General features: G+C 38.6%; 1 protein-coding gene across 1 annotated transcript in view; it reads right to left on the bottom strand.

Annotated features, from left to right (window-relative positions):
* Positions 1-470: 470 nt before the first annotated feature.
* LOC127619361 (calcium-binding and coiled-coil domain-containing protein 1-like) overlaps positions 471-15,808 on the bottom strand; it is a 33,369-nt gene continuing 18,031 nt past the window's right edge. The window contains exons 9-15 of the mRNA XM_052092259.1: positions 15,494-15,748; positions 13,879-14,004; positions 11,279-11,374; positions 8,931-9,018; positions 6,929-7,182; positions 4,713-4,804; positions 471-2,268 (exon numbers count right to left, since the gene is read on the bottom strand). Of these exons, the coding sequence (XP_051948219.1) occupies positions 2,241-2,268; positions 4,713-4,804; positions 6,929-7,182; positions 8,931-9,018; positions 11,279-11,374; positions 13,879-14,004; positions 15,494-15,748 (939 nt within the window). The 3' untranslated portion in view covers positions 471-2,240. The remainder of the gene's footprint in view (positions 2,269-4,712; positions 4,805-6,928; positions 7,183-8,930; positions 9,019-11,278; positions 11,375-13,878; positions 14,005-15,493; positions 15,749-15,808) is intronic.

Raw genomic sequence — 15,808 nt, 5'->3', positions numbered from 1 at the left:
ATGGAAGAAAATGGGGCCAGTCCAAAACATTAAAATGTACATGGTTTCAAAAGTATAGCCACAAGACATACAGTAATCATTATACATTAACACGAGTTTAGTGAGATACAATCACTTACTAATAGTGTCTGTGTAAACTTGCAGTATATCCAATTACAGGCCATGACAACAAAGATTAACTTTACACTGATAAGGTTAGTAAGCAATTTGATATCACTTATATCATGTTTAAGTGGATAATGTTTGTCTTGTGGCTATATCTTTGAATAAAGTTTATTTTAGATGATGTACTTCCCCCATTCAATTCCATTGTAAATGCCTAAATGTAACTGTGCTTTTTTCTTAATTTAAATAAAGGAGTGATGAGTCAAAATAATTTGTGTTAATCAACATAATGAACATAATGCCACAAATTCTATTAACCGAGACTGTATTGAACCTGGATTGAAATGAGCCAATGGAAACACAACAAATGTTACATTATTTTATTACTGAAACCCATCCACACCCTGCACAAAACAGCATAACCTAAAACAATAAATACAAATAAAATAAAACATTTTAGATAAGTGAATATAGAAAGAACTGCACAAAAGTCAAATTCTCTGACAGAGTTGACAAAAATCATATTGCCCACAAATGACCTGCGTTCTTAAAAATAATGTCTCTTAGACATTATTGAATCTCTTATATAATAGAAATAAATTGACGACAATTACGTATGACTTATCTTAACATTTACCTGCCATAAACGATTTTCTGGTAAATGTGGTCAAAATTCTTTTAACTGTGGTCAAACTTTTAGAGTTTGTGGGAACAAGAGAAGTTTAACTCATGAAAATGATGTACAGTATTCAATCCCAGATTTCTTGACAATAGCATAATGTTCTAGAGTACAGCCAACTATGAAAGAAAAACCTAGTCAAGAGTACAATACAAAAGTCAAACATTTAGTAGGCTGATGAATACAGAGTAACAGCTAAAGCATGTTTCAGTGTGTAATAATGTTGACATCACTTAAAGTCAATACAGATGTTAAAATGTGTTGTATAAAAGGCAAATAACATAAGAGCTATTCAAACTTGTCCCTTGAGTAAAGATAACAGCAATAAAAAAAAAATCAACCAAACACAATGCAAGTTCTGTGAATACTGTGAGCAAAACTAAAAATGTTTTAAAGACTGAAAAAAAAAAAAAAAGTAAATATTGGAAAAAAACTATAATATGTTGTCATATTTCCCTTCATTATTTGCACGTTTTTAATATATGCTTTGTTCATTTTTATGAGGCACATTTTTAAACAGTTTGATTTGTTGGACAAAATAATGCCTTAAAATTAAAATACCTTTCTACAGTACTAATTACTCATATCCAAGTCAATACAAATAAGTATTCTCTATGTTATGTCAAATAGTGATTCAATATAATGCATGAAACTATGATAAATACAGTAAGCACCCAATAACAATTCAGAGTAATTAAAATGTTTAATAAATTCAGACTAATTAAAATATCACCAAATAAAAGCTTGCATATATGAATATTTGACATTAGGTTGAAAGTAAATTTAATGAATCTATGAAAAATGTCACTCTTTTACTATGAAACATAATGATCGGTTGCTAGTGTGTCCCATTGCACATAACCATGTCATCTGTGAACAATCCCCGAAACTTTCTTCAAAAGACTTTTAAGATTCTGCAACAAAATGTCAAAAATATTTCTACTACAAGACCCACAAAATGAAGAGCACCCAAACTAAACCTTACATTAAAAACCTGAAAAGATGTCAAACATTGTGCTTTAAATTATTGCTGATTACAGATGAATGGTAATATAGCAGAATGAGACTTGTGACAGAACTTAAGTAAATACCAAGAGAAGCAAGATTCAAATAGATAAACAACTGTAACATACACACACACACACAAACAAAACACATTACTTCCTCCTCATATACAATCTTTCCTTTCGCTCATTACAGACACTCTTTCTGTTTGTCAGTTGATATGTGAAAAATAACATGCCTGGGCAAATTTCAGTAAAACCGTGTGATACATTTAGAGGACTAATAGCTTGTGCATATACTAAGTGCATATAAAGTATAAAGCAAATTGCATATTTAAATACTCATGTCAATATAATATAAAGCGCAAATGCGTCTAAATACAAAACATTTAACACAAGTTGCAGTGGCGTGAAGCCATCCACACTGTGCTGGCCCTCTGCAGTTCTACTTTTCACCACAGGGAACTCTCTGCCAGATCTCTGCATGAGAACACACACAACAGGACAAGAATGACTTTGGGAAGAAATCAGTCATTTCTAATATACTGTACTTGGTGAGACATACAACAGTTCATAGTGACCAAAGGCTATCAAACTCCAAAAAGGACAAAAAAGTAGTCAATATGATGTGTACATACACTAATGAGCCAATAAATTATGACCACTCACAGGTGAAGCAAATAACGTTGATTGTCTCCTAACAAGGCCATGTGTCAAGGTATTGGTAGATTAGATGGTAAGCGAACAATCAGTTCTCATAGTCACGTGTTGAATGCTGGAGAAATGGGCAGGAGTAAAGACCTGAGCGACTTTGACAAGGGCCAAATTGTTATGGCCAGATGAATGGGTCAGAGCATCTCTGAAACGGTAAGGCTTGTGGGGTGCTGCCGGTCAGCAGTGGTGAGTACATATTGACAGTGGTCCGAGGAGGGACAAACCACAATCTGTTGGCAGGGTGTTGAACACCCAAAGCTCATCGATGAGTGAGGGAAACGAAGGCTATCCTATCTGGTCTGAACCAACAGAAGGTTTACTGTGGCACAGAAAATTACTATGATGTTACGGGAGAAATGTTTCACAACACACATTGAATCGCACCCTGCTGCATATGGGACTGCTTAGCCGCAGACCAGTCAGAGTGCCCATGATGACCCCTGTCCACCGTTGAAAGTGCCTACATTGGGCAAGCAAACATTAGAACTGGAGCCTTGGAGCAGTGGATGAATGTTGCCTGGCCTAATGAGTCACATTTTCTTTTACATCATGTGGACGGCCGTGTATACGTGTGCAATGTTTACCTGGGGAAGTGATGGCACCAGGATGCACTGTGGGAAGGCAACAAGCGGGTGGAGAGAGTGTGATGCTCTGGGCAATGTTCTGCTGGGAAGCCCTAGGTCTGGCCATTCATGAGGACGTCAATTTACACGTGCCACCTAATATACCTATACATCTTTGCAGGCCAGGTACACCCCTTCATGGCAATGGTATTTCCTGATTGCTGTGGCCTCTGTCAGCAGGATAATGCACCCTGCTACACTGCACACATTGTTCGGGAATGGTTTGAGTAACATGATGAAGAGTTCCAGGTGTTGCCCTGGCCTCCAAATTCCCTCTGTGAGATGTACTGGACAACTAGTCTGATCCACGGCGGCTCCACCTCACAACTTACAGGACTTGAAATATCTGCTGCTAATGTCTTGGTGCCAGAGGGGTATTGTAGAGTCCATGCCTTGATGGGTCTGCACCATTTTTGGCAGCATGCAGAGCATGCATACGACAGCATATTAGGCAGGTGGTCATAATGTTATGGCTCATCTCTGTATATTACAAATCTCCTGAAGGTGAATATTTGGGGTAGGGCAAGATTTTCAGTGCATAATGACTTTTCTGAGGACAAAGGCTTAAAAAAAAACTTTTTTATAGCACATGTGTCATACTGACTACTGTAATGGTGCATTTTAGTGTTATTTTGAACTTTTTGGAGCCCCTTTGTTATTTTGAATTCCTACTTTTGTGTTCCACAGCACAAAATAACAGCATACTAGTTGACCCACATGAGGGTGAGTAAATAATGACAGAATTTTCATGTTTTGGTAAACTATTCCTTTAAAAGCTTCTAAATTATTTTAAAAACTTTTGTGAAAATTTAGCAATTTTATATGTTACAATCAAAATCTTTCATCTGAATACACTGCAACTTCTAAATGCCTGGCAATGGAGAAACATGCTTTTTGCCAACATATATTGGTGTAGTTATGGCATCTACCAGCAGGGGCTAACTGCTGATAGTAACAAAACAAATCTTGGACACCTGGAAGAATTGGTGTTAATAGATGGGAAAACAGGACAGAGGATGAAAAAGATGGATAGAGAGAGAGGAACTGATAGAGGGGGGTGGAAGAGTTAGGGAGAGAAAGAAAGTGGGTGAAGGAGAGAAGTGAGGGAGAAAGGGTTTTAATGATGCTGAAAATTGGCCGGTGAGCGCTGACTACCCTCTGTGTAAATCATTGCTACAGCTTCCTGTCAACTATTCCGTCCTCTTGTCCTCCTCTCACAGAACTCACCCTATCCTTTCTCTTGCTCTCTTTCACTCCTCCCTTCTCCCTCACTAATTTTATGAGGTGGTATTCAAAACTTCCATCTCCTCACCATATTCGGACTGTCACCATAAATAAAGGCCCGCATTAGCACGTGTGAGTGTGCAATGACAGAAAAGAGACGAACTTTGACAGGGAGATATAAAGTGATGTGTTAGGGAAAGAGAAGGGCCGAGTGTGTTTTTGCGACAGTGACATATTTACTTGTGTGGGGTGTGTAAAAGTACATGTGAGAATCTATCTGAGCCCATGTCTGCAGGTCATAGATAATGACGGTGTGACTGATGGAGTTTATAGACAATGAATGTGTTTTTGTGCATGCTGTACCCGAGGGTAGCATCTCTACTGTCAGGCAAGAGAAGGGCTGTCTCCTCTCCAGAGCTGTGCCCAGCTGACAGAGCGGCTTCATTCTCATCCTCCTGCAAAACACACACAGGCACCTTCACATTAATAAGAGGCCACATGGATATCCACACCAAGTTTATGGCATGAAAAATAAGATTTTTAATGCAAGATAAAGATTTTTTTTAAAAATGTAATTCAATTTTGTTTTTAATTATTATTATTATTTTTTATTTGGCAAGATTTCTGAACTCTTTTATACTGTCAAAATAAAGTTCAGGGATACTACAGTATTTGTATTCCAAGGCTAGGATGATTTTATTGAATTGTTTAGATATCAAAAAACAACCCTCACAGACAATTACAAAAAATGTCATAAAAAAAAATTAAAAAGTGTGGTGCACTGAATTTCTTCACACCGAGTCTAAATATGCGTTCACATACAACGCGAAGCGAGCGTTTCACGCAGCACGATTACATACAATGTCAATGCAAAGATGCAAATAGACACAAATTAATGAAGTGAATGGCGGGACACAAACATGCAAAATCATTTCATTTGTGTATTCGAGTAAAAACAAAATTTAACTCAAGCGAAAAATCCGCATGACGCGTTGTCTTGAAAGCCTATTAGCATTGAGATTGTCCGAATTTCAGACGTACTGAAGTAGAAGCAGAATAAATCTGGAACATTTATGTAAAAATTGTTGTAGCGGTGTGTGGGCACCCAGAATTGTATGACACAACGTCATACATGTACAGAGACCGGATGAAAAAAGACATCGCTTAGAGGAAAGTGAGTGAGGAAGTTGGACTACCTGGTAAGTTCTGAAAATATGCACGTCTACTTGATTCCAGCTATTGGTTGTACTTTACTATGAACCAAGTCGTAGTTTTTGCATGTATGTGAACGCACCATAAAATATAATTCTGCAAACATGCTGTGACAGGATGGAGGGTGGAGGGTGATTTTACACACCCGGTCCCTTATCAGGCTAATCAAGCCTCCGAAAGGGATAAAGGCCAACTGCGGACGGTGGTGCGACAGAGAGAGAACGTTTAAGGGTAGCTGTCCGTCCTATGTGTCTCGTGTTTTTGGTTTAATTTTTAACATTAAAATATTATTTAGTTTTCGCCTCCTCCTTTCCACTACATTTTTCACAGTTATTTTTTATTAGGAGGCTTCAGTATTTTGATTATTTTACTTGTTCGGATGCCAAAAATAAAATAAAAATTACTGTTCACTAAACAACATTTTTTTTTCCAGACTGGTGTGTATAGTTTTTAAGTATGAAAACTAATTTTGCCGCATAGTTCTTGGTATAGACTAAGCTTGTCTGGTCAATGAAATGGTACTGCTGCTGCTCGTCAGCTCCGGAAATACTAGTCAGTTAAAAAACATTTCCATACTAAACTTTTTGCCTTATATTTTTAATAAAAGGCAATGCTCAAATTACTGTCATGTTAACGTTCCTTTTTTAATATAATAAATAATACAATTATTAAAAAAGCTGATATCTGGAGCAGATCAATACAAAGTTTCATTTTACATTAGGTGTTGCATCCTTTCACTCTTGGTGCACGCAGAAAAATGTCCTCTTGCAATATGTGCAAAGTATGGAAATATACACTTCGTATTGTTGCGGGAATGCCAGATGCTAACTAAAATTCTGTCGGATTGCTTTCTGAAGTGCAGGGATTAATCGTCTCAGGTCCCAACTTTACCGGGACTATGCTGACATGTAAATTTCACTCAAGTATTGTCTGAGCAAGTCGTTTTCATCAAAGTGCAGACTATTCTTTTTTCATTACTATGCCTATATTGGCTAGCAATGATTCAGTAAGGATTTATGTTTTATGTGCAATGGTCATAATGAAAGGCTAGCACATCTCAAATGGTCTTTATTCAGCGACATTTAGTATCAGATTTGACTGTTGGAATAATAGAATATTTCAAATAGATTGAATATATACAATGTTTTTTGACTGTTTTCTGAGGGTTTCTTACACTTGTCGATAACAAAATTACAGTTTAAATGTCAGTGAAATTTGTTGTTGTGCACATCCCTAGTGTACTAAGGCATTATACTGTAGGTGAAACTCAGCCACTATGCATATTGTTCCCTAGAGTGATTTCTATGCAACCCCAATAACAGCACTTTTAGATGTACTGCAATAACCTGGCGATAACAAACTCTCACCGACTCAGAGCTGTGAGAGTGTGTATGAGCTTTGGGCTGGAGCGGATAGGACAAAGGTGCAGGTTGGCTGATGACTACTGTGTCCATGCTGGAGGGGTGCCTGGGAGAGGGTGGTGGGGTGGCTGGGAGCAGCAGGTCAGCCTGGGGCTGCTCGCAAAGACTGTAGTGGTTCAGAGGCCCAGAAGAGTGCGCGTCCTGCAAGGCCTCAGGATTCTCATCCTCCGAATCAGACAGTAGTGGGCTCTCTGCACGGCCTGCAACCAAGGATGGCATAGGAACATATAATCAGATAATATGAAGAGTCCTGTTGGGCTATTATATCTTATTGTCTTGATTTGCACAATTGAACATGTAATGTTGTGTAATGCTCTGCTGCTGAAATATATGTTTTAAAAAGATGTGCTTTATAATTGTGTTTTTCGATTGAGTACTGATTGTATTTTAACAGATTGAGCTGTCTGATAAGAAGTCTGATAATAGTTTAACATAGCAAGACTTTTGACTATCAGCATAATTAGCCAATTATTCTGGCCAGAAACTACACACTTGGACAGGAAGTGGTCTGACATTTAAAATGATCAATCACAGTTTGCTTTATTTATGCAGGGCTCAACAATAAGGATTGTTTTACTGGCCCAGATTTTTACTTGCCCTGTCAAAAAAATGTTTTGCCTCAACACAAAAAGGGAAAATAGCTGTTTTTATCATCATGGCTTTACAAACATGTTTGAAGCACAAAAATGGAGAGGTAGTGGCGTAGTGGGCTAAACAACATAACTGTTCAATTCATGCAATGCATATGGGCGCTCGGAAGGCGAAAACATTCAAGTGGGCCAAAGTATAGCCACACGACATAAGCAATGAGAGTGTTAACATGATTTTAGAGATGCACGGAGAAAGATGGATTTCCAGTCCAATAGAAAGAAACTATTGATTTTTTGTGTTCCTATGTGGTACTAATGTTCACCAACATGTTAAACCAATAAAATTGGAAATTCCAAGCACTGTGAACATGGAATGTGCAGGAATAATTAAAATGTTGCGTTATACGTTATAGGGGCTGTTCACACCAAACGTAATTTCGGTGCGCCTGTGCTGTTTTTTTTTTATTGTTTTTCAGTGCAAACTACACTACATGGACATTTTTGCCTTTTGTGGCTAGATGTTTTTTTAGCATCTCAAACAGGACTACAACATGTTTTAGGCATTGTAAGTTAAAAATTAAATTTCTAATAATGCATCTCGAGACAATTGTTTAGTTCCATACGTTGCGATGCATCTAGATTTCAATGTTCTGATGAAGTTTAGGTTGCAAGGAGGATTTCATGTAACAGTTACAATGTTATACATGATTCTAGATTGTTCTTAACATACAGGCTGGGTTTAGGATTCAACTTAATGCCCATGCAGACCTCTAGCTTTAAGATATCTAATTTACTTGTTAATAAGTATCTCAAACAATCTCCTTAGTATCTTTCAAAGATTCAATGCCAAGAACCTCACAAACTTTGTCAAATACGGCGATTCACAGTAGCAGCCTGGGAACTTGTAACAATGTTACAAACAGTGTAGAGTCAACCAATCATTTTGCAACCCACTTGTGACTTTGAGAAGCTTTCCATTTTTGAGTGCAATATACATCAGACATTCAGTGAATGGTCCGTGGGTGAGACGTCTGAAGCTGAGATATTTTAAAAGTTAATAAGTCTATAATAAAGCAGTGTTCAATTAGTGTGTTATGTATAATCGCAGTGCTGCATGCTACTACTATGTGGGATTGGTATGATAGTGTTGTATGGTCTTAAAGTGCTGTGTATTGGCATGGTGCAGGGCTGTATAACGGTTTTGTGCAGTGATGTGTGGCATTTTATGATGTGGCTGTCTGCTGTCCTGGAGTTCTGTGGTATTGTTTTGTGAGGGTAATAAAGAGAGTAGTGAGACTCACAAAAGTGTCGTTGTATAGTGGTGTTTGTACAGAATTAAAGAAAGCACATTGACTCACTGCTGTTCAGCAGGGCTGTTTCACTCCATTTGGAATCACTCAGCACCTCCATCCTTCTCTCCAGTTGGCGGCTGTACTCCATCACTTCCTGCACACACAGATAACAAACCTAACATTGTTTAGAATGAAAATAATGTCAAACTGTAACGTTTACTATTTACGACACTGTCTATCATCCTGGCCATAAATCTTTATCAAATTACTGCTACAGTTCTGAGGTCTGCAGAGAGCTGAATTCTGCAATTCTCTATGTTTGAAAGTTGGGCTGGGTATTGATACTTTATCCACGATTCGATACGATTCATAAAATCTCAATGCAATTCAAATCGATATTTATGCATACAGGTATATTTTAGTTATAATGTCCCTTTTGCAAAATACAATCTCTCCCAGCTAATGCTGTTAATTATACAGGGAACCTAACTAGGAATAATATGAATATTATATATATATATATATATATTATCCCCTTTTCTCTCTAATTTGGGAATGCCCAATTTCCACTACTTACTAGGTCCTCGTGGTGGCGCAGTTACTCATCTCAATCCGGGTGGCAGAGGACAAGTCTCAGTTGCCTCCACTTCTGAGACCGTCAATCCGCACATCTCATCACGTGGCTCGCTGTGCATGACACTGTGGAGACTCTCAACATGTGGAGGCTCATGCTACTCTCTGCAGTCCACGCACAACTTACCACGTGCCCCATTGAGAGCGAGAACCACTTAATCTCGACCACGAGGCGGTTACCCCATGTGACTCTACCCTTCCTAGCAACAGGGTCAATTTGGTTACTTAGGAGACCTGGTTGGAGTCAATCAGCACACCCTGGATTAGAACTCGTGACTCCAGGGGTGGTAGTCGGCATCAATACTCGCTGAGATACCCAGGCCCCCCACGATATCAAAATATATATAAATATTAGTTTTTCATAGTTTAGCTTTTTAAAAAAGAATGAATAAATATCAATAAATATGATATTATATTGCAAATATTGTATTTTGTTAAATGTTTATTGTTTAATTGAATTTTCTGTACTAATTACAAGCATTTACATTGACTTGTTGAACACGTGCTAAAAAACGTTATTGTCTGGCAGGAAATGCGGCATTTCTGTAAACAGCGTCTTTAAATTAGAACATGTTAATGAGAGACTCAAATGGCTTTATCTCATCTGTGCAATGCCTGATTAGAATTAAATATTTTCATTGTTTTTGACCAACAACTGCCTGTAAAGAACAAAAAGATTATTAAAAGAAACATTGTTGATAAACAAATCGTTTACGTGGATCTCGTCTTTGAACACAAATTACACGGAACAACTTCTACTCTCAACACGCAGTGAAAGGATCTTGAAGCTGAATACTCCACTATACTACACAATTCGTGGTCAGTGACGGGCAGATGCCAAATATATAAATTTTTAGTTGCATAACATGAAAATTGGTTGCAAATGTGAGTGTTTTTCTCTCATTGTAGTGGAGGGTTGTGCATAGAGTGAAAGATCAATCTTGGGATAAGAGAATCAATATAGAGATCGTTCAAATGACGATCACGATGCATCTGGAAATCTATGTTTTGACCCACACCCATTTAAAAGTAGCTTACAGTAAAGACACACACTAAACAAGCACAGTTTTATTTCCAGCATTAAGGGCCAAAAATATCTCTTGGTCTCTTATTTTTTTATATAATAAATAGGCTTTTGTTTACATCACAGCCATGATCAAAAGACAAATGGGATTATGGGGAGGGACATTATCATACTAGAGAGCATTTTATGGGACAACACCTGTGAGTGCAAGATGAGGCTTCAGTATTGAACATGAAGAGAAAGACTGTACATTTTAAATGTGTTTATCTGCTAAATTTGGTGAAATTTAGGAGGACAAATGTGTTGGTAACACATACTGCATGTTCCTCTACCTAGAAAAGTAGCCCAACCTAAAAGAACGATTAAAACATAACAGCTCAGGTAACATTTCTTTACTGAAGAATTCATGCAAGTATTTTAACAAAAGGAAAAGCTTCACATTCCTGTGTTTAAATCCCCTGGCTAACTTGACTGCTCAGTTTCCATTATAAATATGTTTACTCTCAGGAACACTCCTGCAATCCAATGAGCAAAACATGCTTGACAGTTTGCAGCTGATGTTTGGGACAGGTACAGAATGTTCTTGCCATGCCTTCAGGGTCAAGTGAATATGAAGAAAGCTTTATAAACAACAAAACTTGTTGGGTAACCTGTGAGAAAAACCACAGACTACTGAGACTGAGCATTAAGTTTAAGACAGTTAGGCTGAAAGTGAGACAGCTCCACTGAGAGTTTTATGAGAACTGCAGAATCTTGCCTGTATTTCTGTCTGCAGCTGTTCCTTCTCTTTCTGAGCCACCCTTAAACTGGCCTTCAGTTCCTGGAGCTCACGGCGAGTCTCGCTCAGTTGAACCTGAGAACACACACATCAATTTCACATTTCCACAAGAGTAGTATAGACCTATCATGGTGGCCTTTAAAACTATGGCAGGGCAGAGGGCGGAGCCGGGTCATGATGCTACACACCCGGCCCCTAATCAGGCTAATCAAGCCTCCGAGAGGTATAAAGTTCAAACGGAGACAGCAGTGCGACAGAGAGAGAGAGAGATTAACGGGCAGCTGTCCGACACCTGTGTGTGTTTGTGTCTTTTTGGTTCAGTTTACTATTAAACTATTATATATATTGTCAAGCCGGTTCTCGCCACCTGCTTTCCATTAATTAATTTACACTGGTGTCGAAAGCCGGGAAGGAGGAGGGATGCGCCGTAGTTGAGTCCTCCCCACTACCATCCACCCCAACGGAGCAGCCGCGGCCATCTGCCAGGGTACGGAGGAGCCTGGCCGCCTGAGAACGGACGAACAGTGCCGACCACGAGGGGAGAAGGGGCTCCTAGCCGACCACCTGGAGTGGTCAGGGCCACTGCCAGGGGCGGGGGGAGACCCCTACCAACTGCTAAATGCGGCGGGGTCATGACAACCGCCAACCGTGAGTGGGGAGGGGCTCCCGGCCGACCGCCTGGAGCAAGAGAACCATTGCTAGGGGTTGAAGAGACCTCTTCTGTTCCCTGAGATCTGCCAGGGGCCGGACGACTGTCTCCGATGCTCCCAGGGAGGTGCGGCTGTCATCCATTAGAGGGTGGAGGAGTGGCAGAGGACCAAGCTACAGCGTATCGGAGAACCGGCTAGTAAGTGCTTTTTATTTTTCTCTCTCTCTCTCTCTCTCCCACTGCCGCTCTGCGTCCTATTGATTCCCAATAAATTGTTTGTTTTATTCACATATCCTTGAACATAAGCCTACAGTCAGCAATCCATTTTGCGAGTCCTTTTCTCACAGATCAGTCCTTATTTTCTGACTGTATTTTGGTCTATGTAAATACACATCAGATGTGTGCTTATGGAGCATCTCACTGGTTTTCAGCATCATTAACACTGCTTTGTTAGGACGCTGTGTCAAGTAAGAAGTAGTTGAAGTAAGAAAATCGTGAAGATCCCTACATTTTGTTGATCCCCAGCAATGTGTACTGGCTCTCATTCTGTGGCTACGCTGCTTGTGAGATTTGTTAAGTTGTGGTCACTGCCCCTGCTGAGGCAGCTTGTAAAAACACATTATATGTTACTTCAAGCTTAAAACGCTGCGCTAGTAGAAAAATTACATACTTTAATTACGGAATTTACATACGGGTCAGGAGACATGATTAATTGCATTATTTATTTATTTTTAAATAATTAATTGCACTAAATTAAAAAGTTAAATCGACAGCCCTAATTAACACATAAATGGGCAGTTGCCAAATAATATGTCCATAAACTTTGTTTTAACATCAAAATGTTTTAATTAAAATGTATACGTTTAAAGGAAAATTTATATTTTAGGTGCTGTGACTGGTCTATTTGTTTTTGTTTTTTACACCATTTTAATAACTTTTTCAAGTAAGAAGTAGTTAAATGCAGTTCACTTAAGTAGTGTTGACTATATTTTTTAAAAGTGCAAATATTTCATGTACCGTAATTTCCGGACTATAAGCTGCAACTTTTTTTCCCACGCTTTGAACCTCGTGGCTTAAACAATGACGCGGCTAATATATGGATTTTTCCCGCTTTCAAATTTTATTTAAAAAAAAAAAAAAACATTCTGTGACGTGCTCAGTTTTTAGGCGGCATGAAGCTATCAATAGACCAATGAAATTGCCGAACGGGTTAAGGTCAAACAACTTTTGTTTACTGTTTAGATTAAATCGAGCGCGCTCAAACTTCCCATCGTTCTGATTATGGTAGTCATTTTGTCACCCTCATCATGGCAAAGACACGGAGAAATGCATATGATGCAGCTTTCAAGTTGAAGGCGATTGATCTGGCTGTTGGAAAAGGAAATAGAGCTGCTGCACGGGAGCTTGGTCTTAATAAGTCGATGATAAGACGTTGGAAACAGCAGCGTGAGGAATTGACTCAGTGCAAAAAGACAACTAAAGCTTTTTTGGTAGGCTACTGTTTACTGCTAATTTTTTATTTTTTGTTACAAGCCGTGTTTCATTAAAGCCTGTGTAAAGTTCATTTGTTTCAATGTACCGGTAGGCACCTGCGGCTTATAGACATGTGCGGCTTATTTATGTTCAAAATAATATTTTTTTTTAAATTCAGTGGGTGCGGCTTATATTCAGGTGCGCTCAATAGTCCGGAAATTACGGTAGTTTCTCAATTAATATCTAAATATATAAATTACCTCTATAATAATCATACAAGAATTTTTTTTAAATAGTTAAACCATTTCAGAACTTCTTGGTCTCATATTTATGTCAACTACCCAAATACTTCTACATTTAATCAAGTTTAGCACTGTGACGTATAATGCTACCTTATTAACCAGTAAAGTAAGAATCTTTATTATTTGTGATTTTAATAGAGAATTTTCATGTTTACCCGATTGCAGTCTTTTTCTCGTCCCAGCTCCACCACTGCTTTCTCCCTCTCCATCCTCGCCTCCTGCAACAACTCCTCTTTCTGCTGGATCTCATCATTCAGTCGGTCCAGACACACTTTGTGCATCTGTTAATCCATAAATTCACTTCAGAGAACAGGGGTCTAAATAATCTTGTTATTATGCAAGTCATATTTTATTCATTAGGCAATGTCTACACGATCAGCCACAACACTAAAACCACCTGCCTAATATTGTGTCAGTCCCCCACATGGCGCCAAAACAGCGCAAACCCGCATCTCAGAAAAGCATTCTTAGTTGATATTCTTCGCACCACAATTGTAGAGCGGTTATCTGAGCAGTGTTGGGTAAGTACTCTAAAAAACTAATTACTAACTACTAATTACATCTTCTACAGTGTAATTAGTTTACAGTGATAATTACTCTCTCCAAAGTAATTGCATTACTTATTACTAATTACTTTCTATCAACCTCGACCAGATGAAAAATACAAAGACAGACATGAAACTGTTCTTTTAATTCTTTCAAATAAATCATCTAAAATCAAATAAATTATTCATGAACTGGCCAAAGAATTTAAGGGGTCTGCATTAAATTAGAAAACATATATTTTAACATTAGACATTTAGATTTTAAATTCACTATTGTTTTATATATAATTGTTCTGGAGTCTATACGGTATTTAACGCAATTACTTCAGAAGTAACTGTAATTAAATTACTGAAAAATTAAGAGCAATCCAATCATTTACTTTTATCAATGGAAAAAGCTATTTAATTACAGTAATGAATTACTTCATAAAGCACTACACTCAACACTGTATCAGAGTTTCCCTAGACTTTGTCAGCTTGAACCATTCTCTGTTGACCTTTATCATCAACAAGGCATTTCTATTTGAAGAACTGTCGCTCACTGGATGTTTTTTTGCCATCATTCTGAGTAAATTCTAGAGACTGTTGTGTGTGAAAATCCCAGATCATCAGCAATTACAGAAATACTCAAACCAGCCCATCTGGCACCAACAATCATCCATGTGATTATCTAATCAGCCAATCGTATGGCAGCAATGCAGTGCATAAAATCAAGCAGATACGGGTCAGGAGTTTCAGTTAATGTTCACCATCAGAATGAGGGAAACAATTTATCTCAGTGATTTGGACCGTGGCATGCACGCCTATTGCCAAGGCTGTGTGATCGCAACAATTTTGTGTGGATAAGTCCGATCCACTTTGTTTATTTTTCCCATTTATAAAGCCAGGGCTGTGTACAAACACTGGATTTCTTTTAAGCGCACACACAGAATGGACAGCTAGCAGACCGTGAAGAGATACTCATGGAATTTGACAAAACATTACACACCCCACCTTTAAGGGTTCATGACTATGTTCACAGCGGTATACTATAGCGCTGCATACTGCACAGTATACCATGCACTGCCTACTTTACTTTTAAGAATATGAAATAGTATGCAGTATGTAACGATAAAGAGTAGTATGCTACAGGAACACAATACATGCTTGATACAATGAGTGGCAGCTAGTTATTATCTCCGAAATAAAGAGTTATTTTTATACTTTTTGTTGAATTTTAGATTACCTCAGCATTCTGCTGCATGGTCTCTCTCTCTTGTGCCGAGCTGGCCCTGCCTTCTCTCAGAGCCAGGCTGGCATCAGCCAGCTGCAGTGTGAGCTGTGCGGCCTGCAGACGGGCTTGATGAAGCTCAGCGCGTGCAGTGTCCCTCTGAGCGACCATCTCTCTCAGCTCCCCCCTGAGAGTCTCCACGCAGCGCTCACTCACGTTCAAACGTTCCTGAACACTCCGGAGTTCACCCAGAGCCACTTCATTGGCTGCCTGCTCCAACATGACACAGAGACATAATCATAATATGGTATCAGCTTGTATACTCAGATT

The sequence above is a fragment of the Xyrauchen texanus genome, chromosome 25, assembly GCF_025860055.1.
Source record: "Xyrauchen texanus isolate HMW12.3.18 chromosome 25, RBS_HiC_50CHRs, whole genome shotgun sequence".
NCBI lineage: Eukaryota > Metazoa > Chordata > Actinopteri > Cypriniformes > Catostomidae > Xyrauchen > Xyrauchen texanus.
The sequence above is the reverse complement of the archived record's forward strand: the minus strand, read 5'-3'. Positions and strand labels throughout refer to the sequence as shown.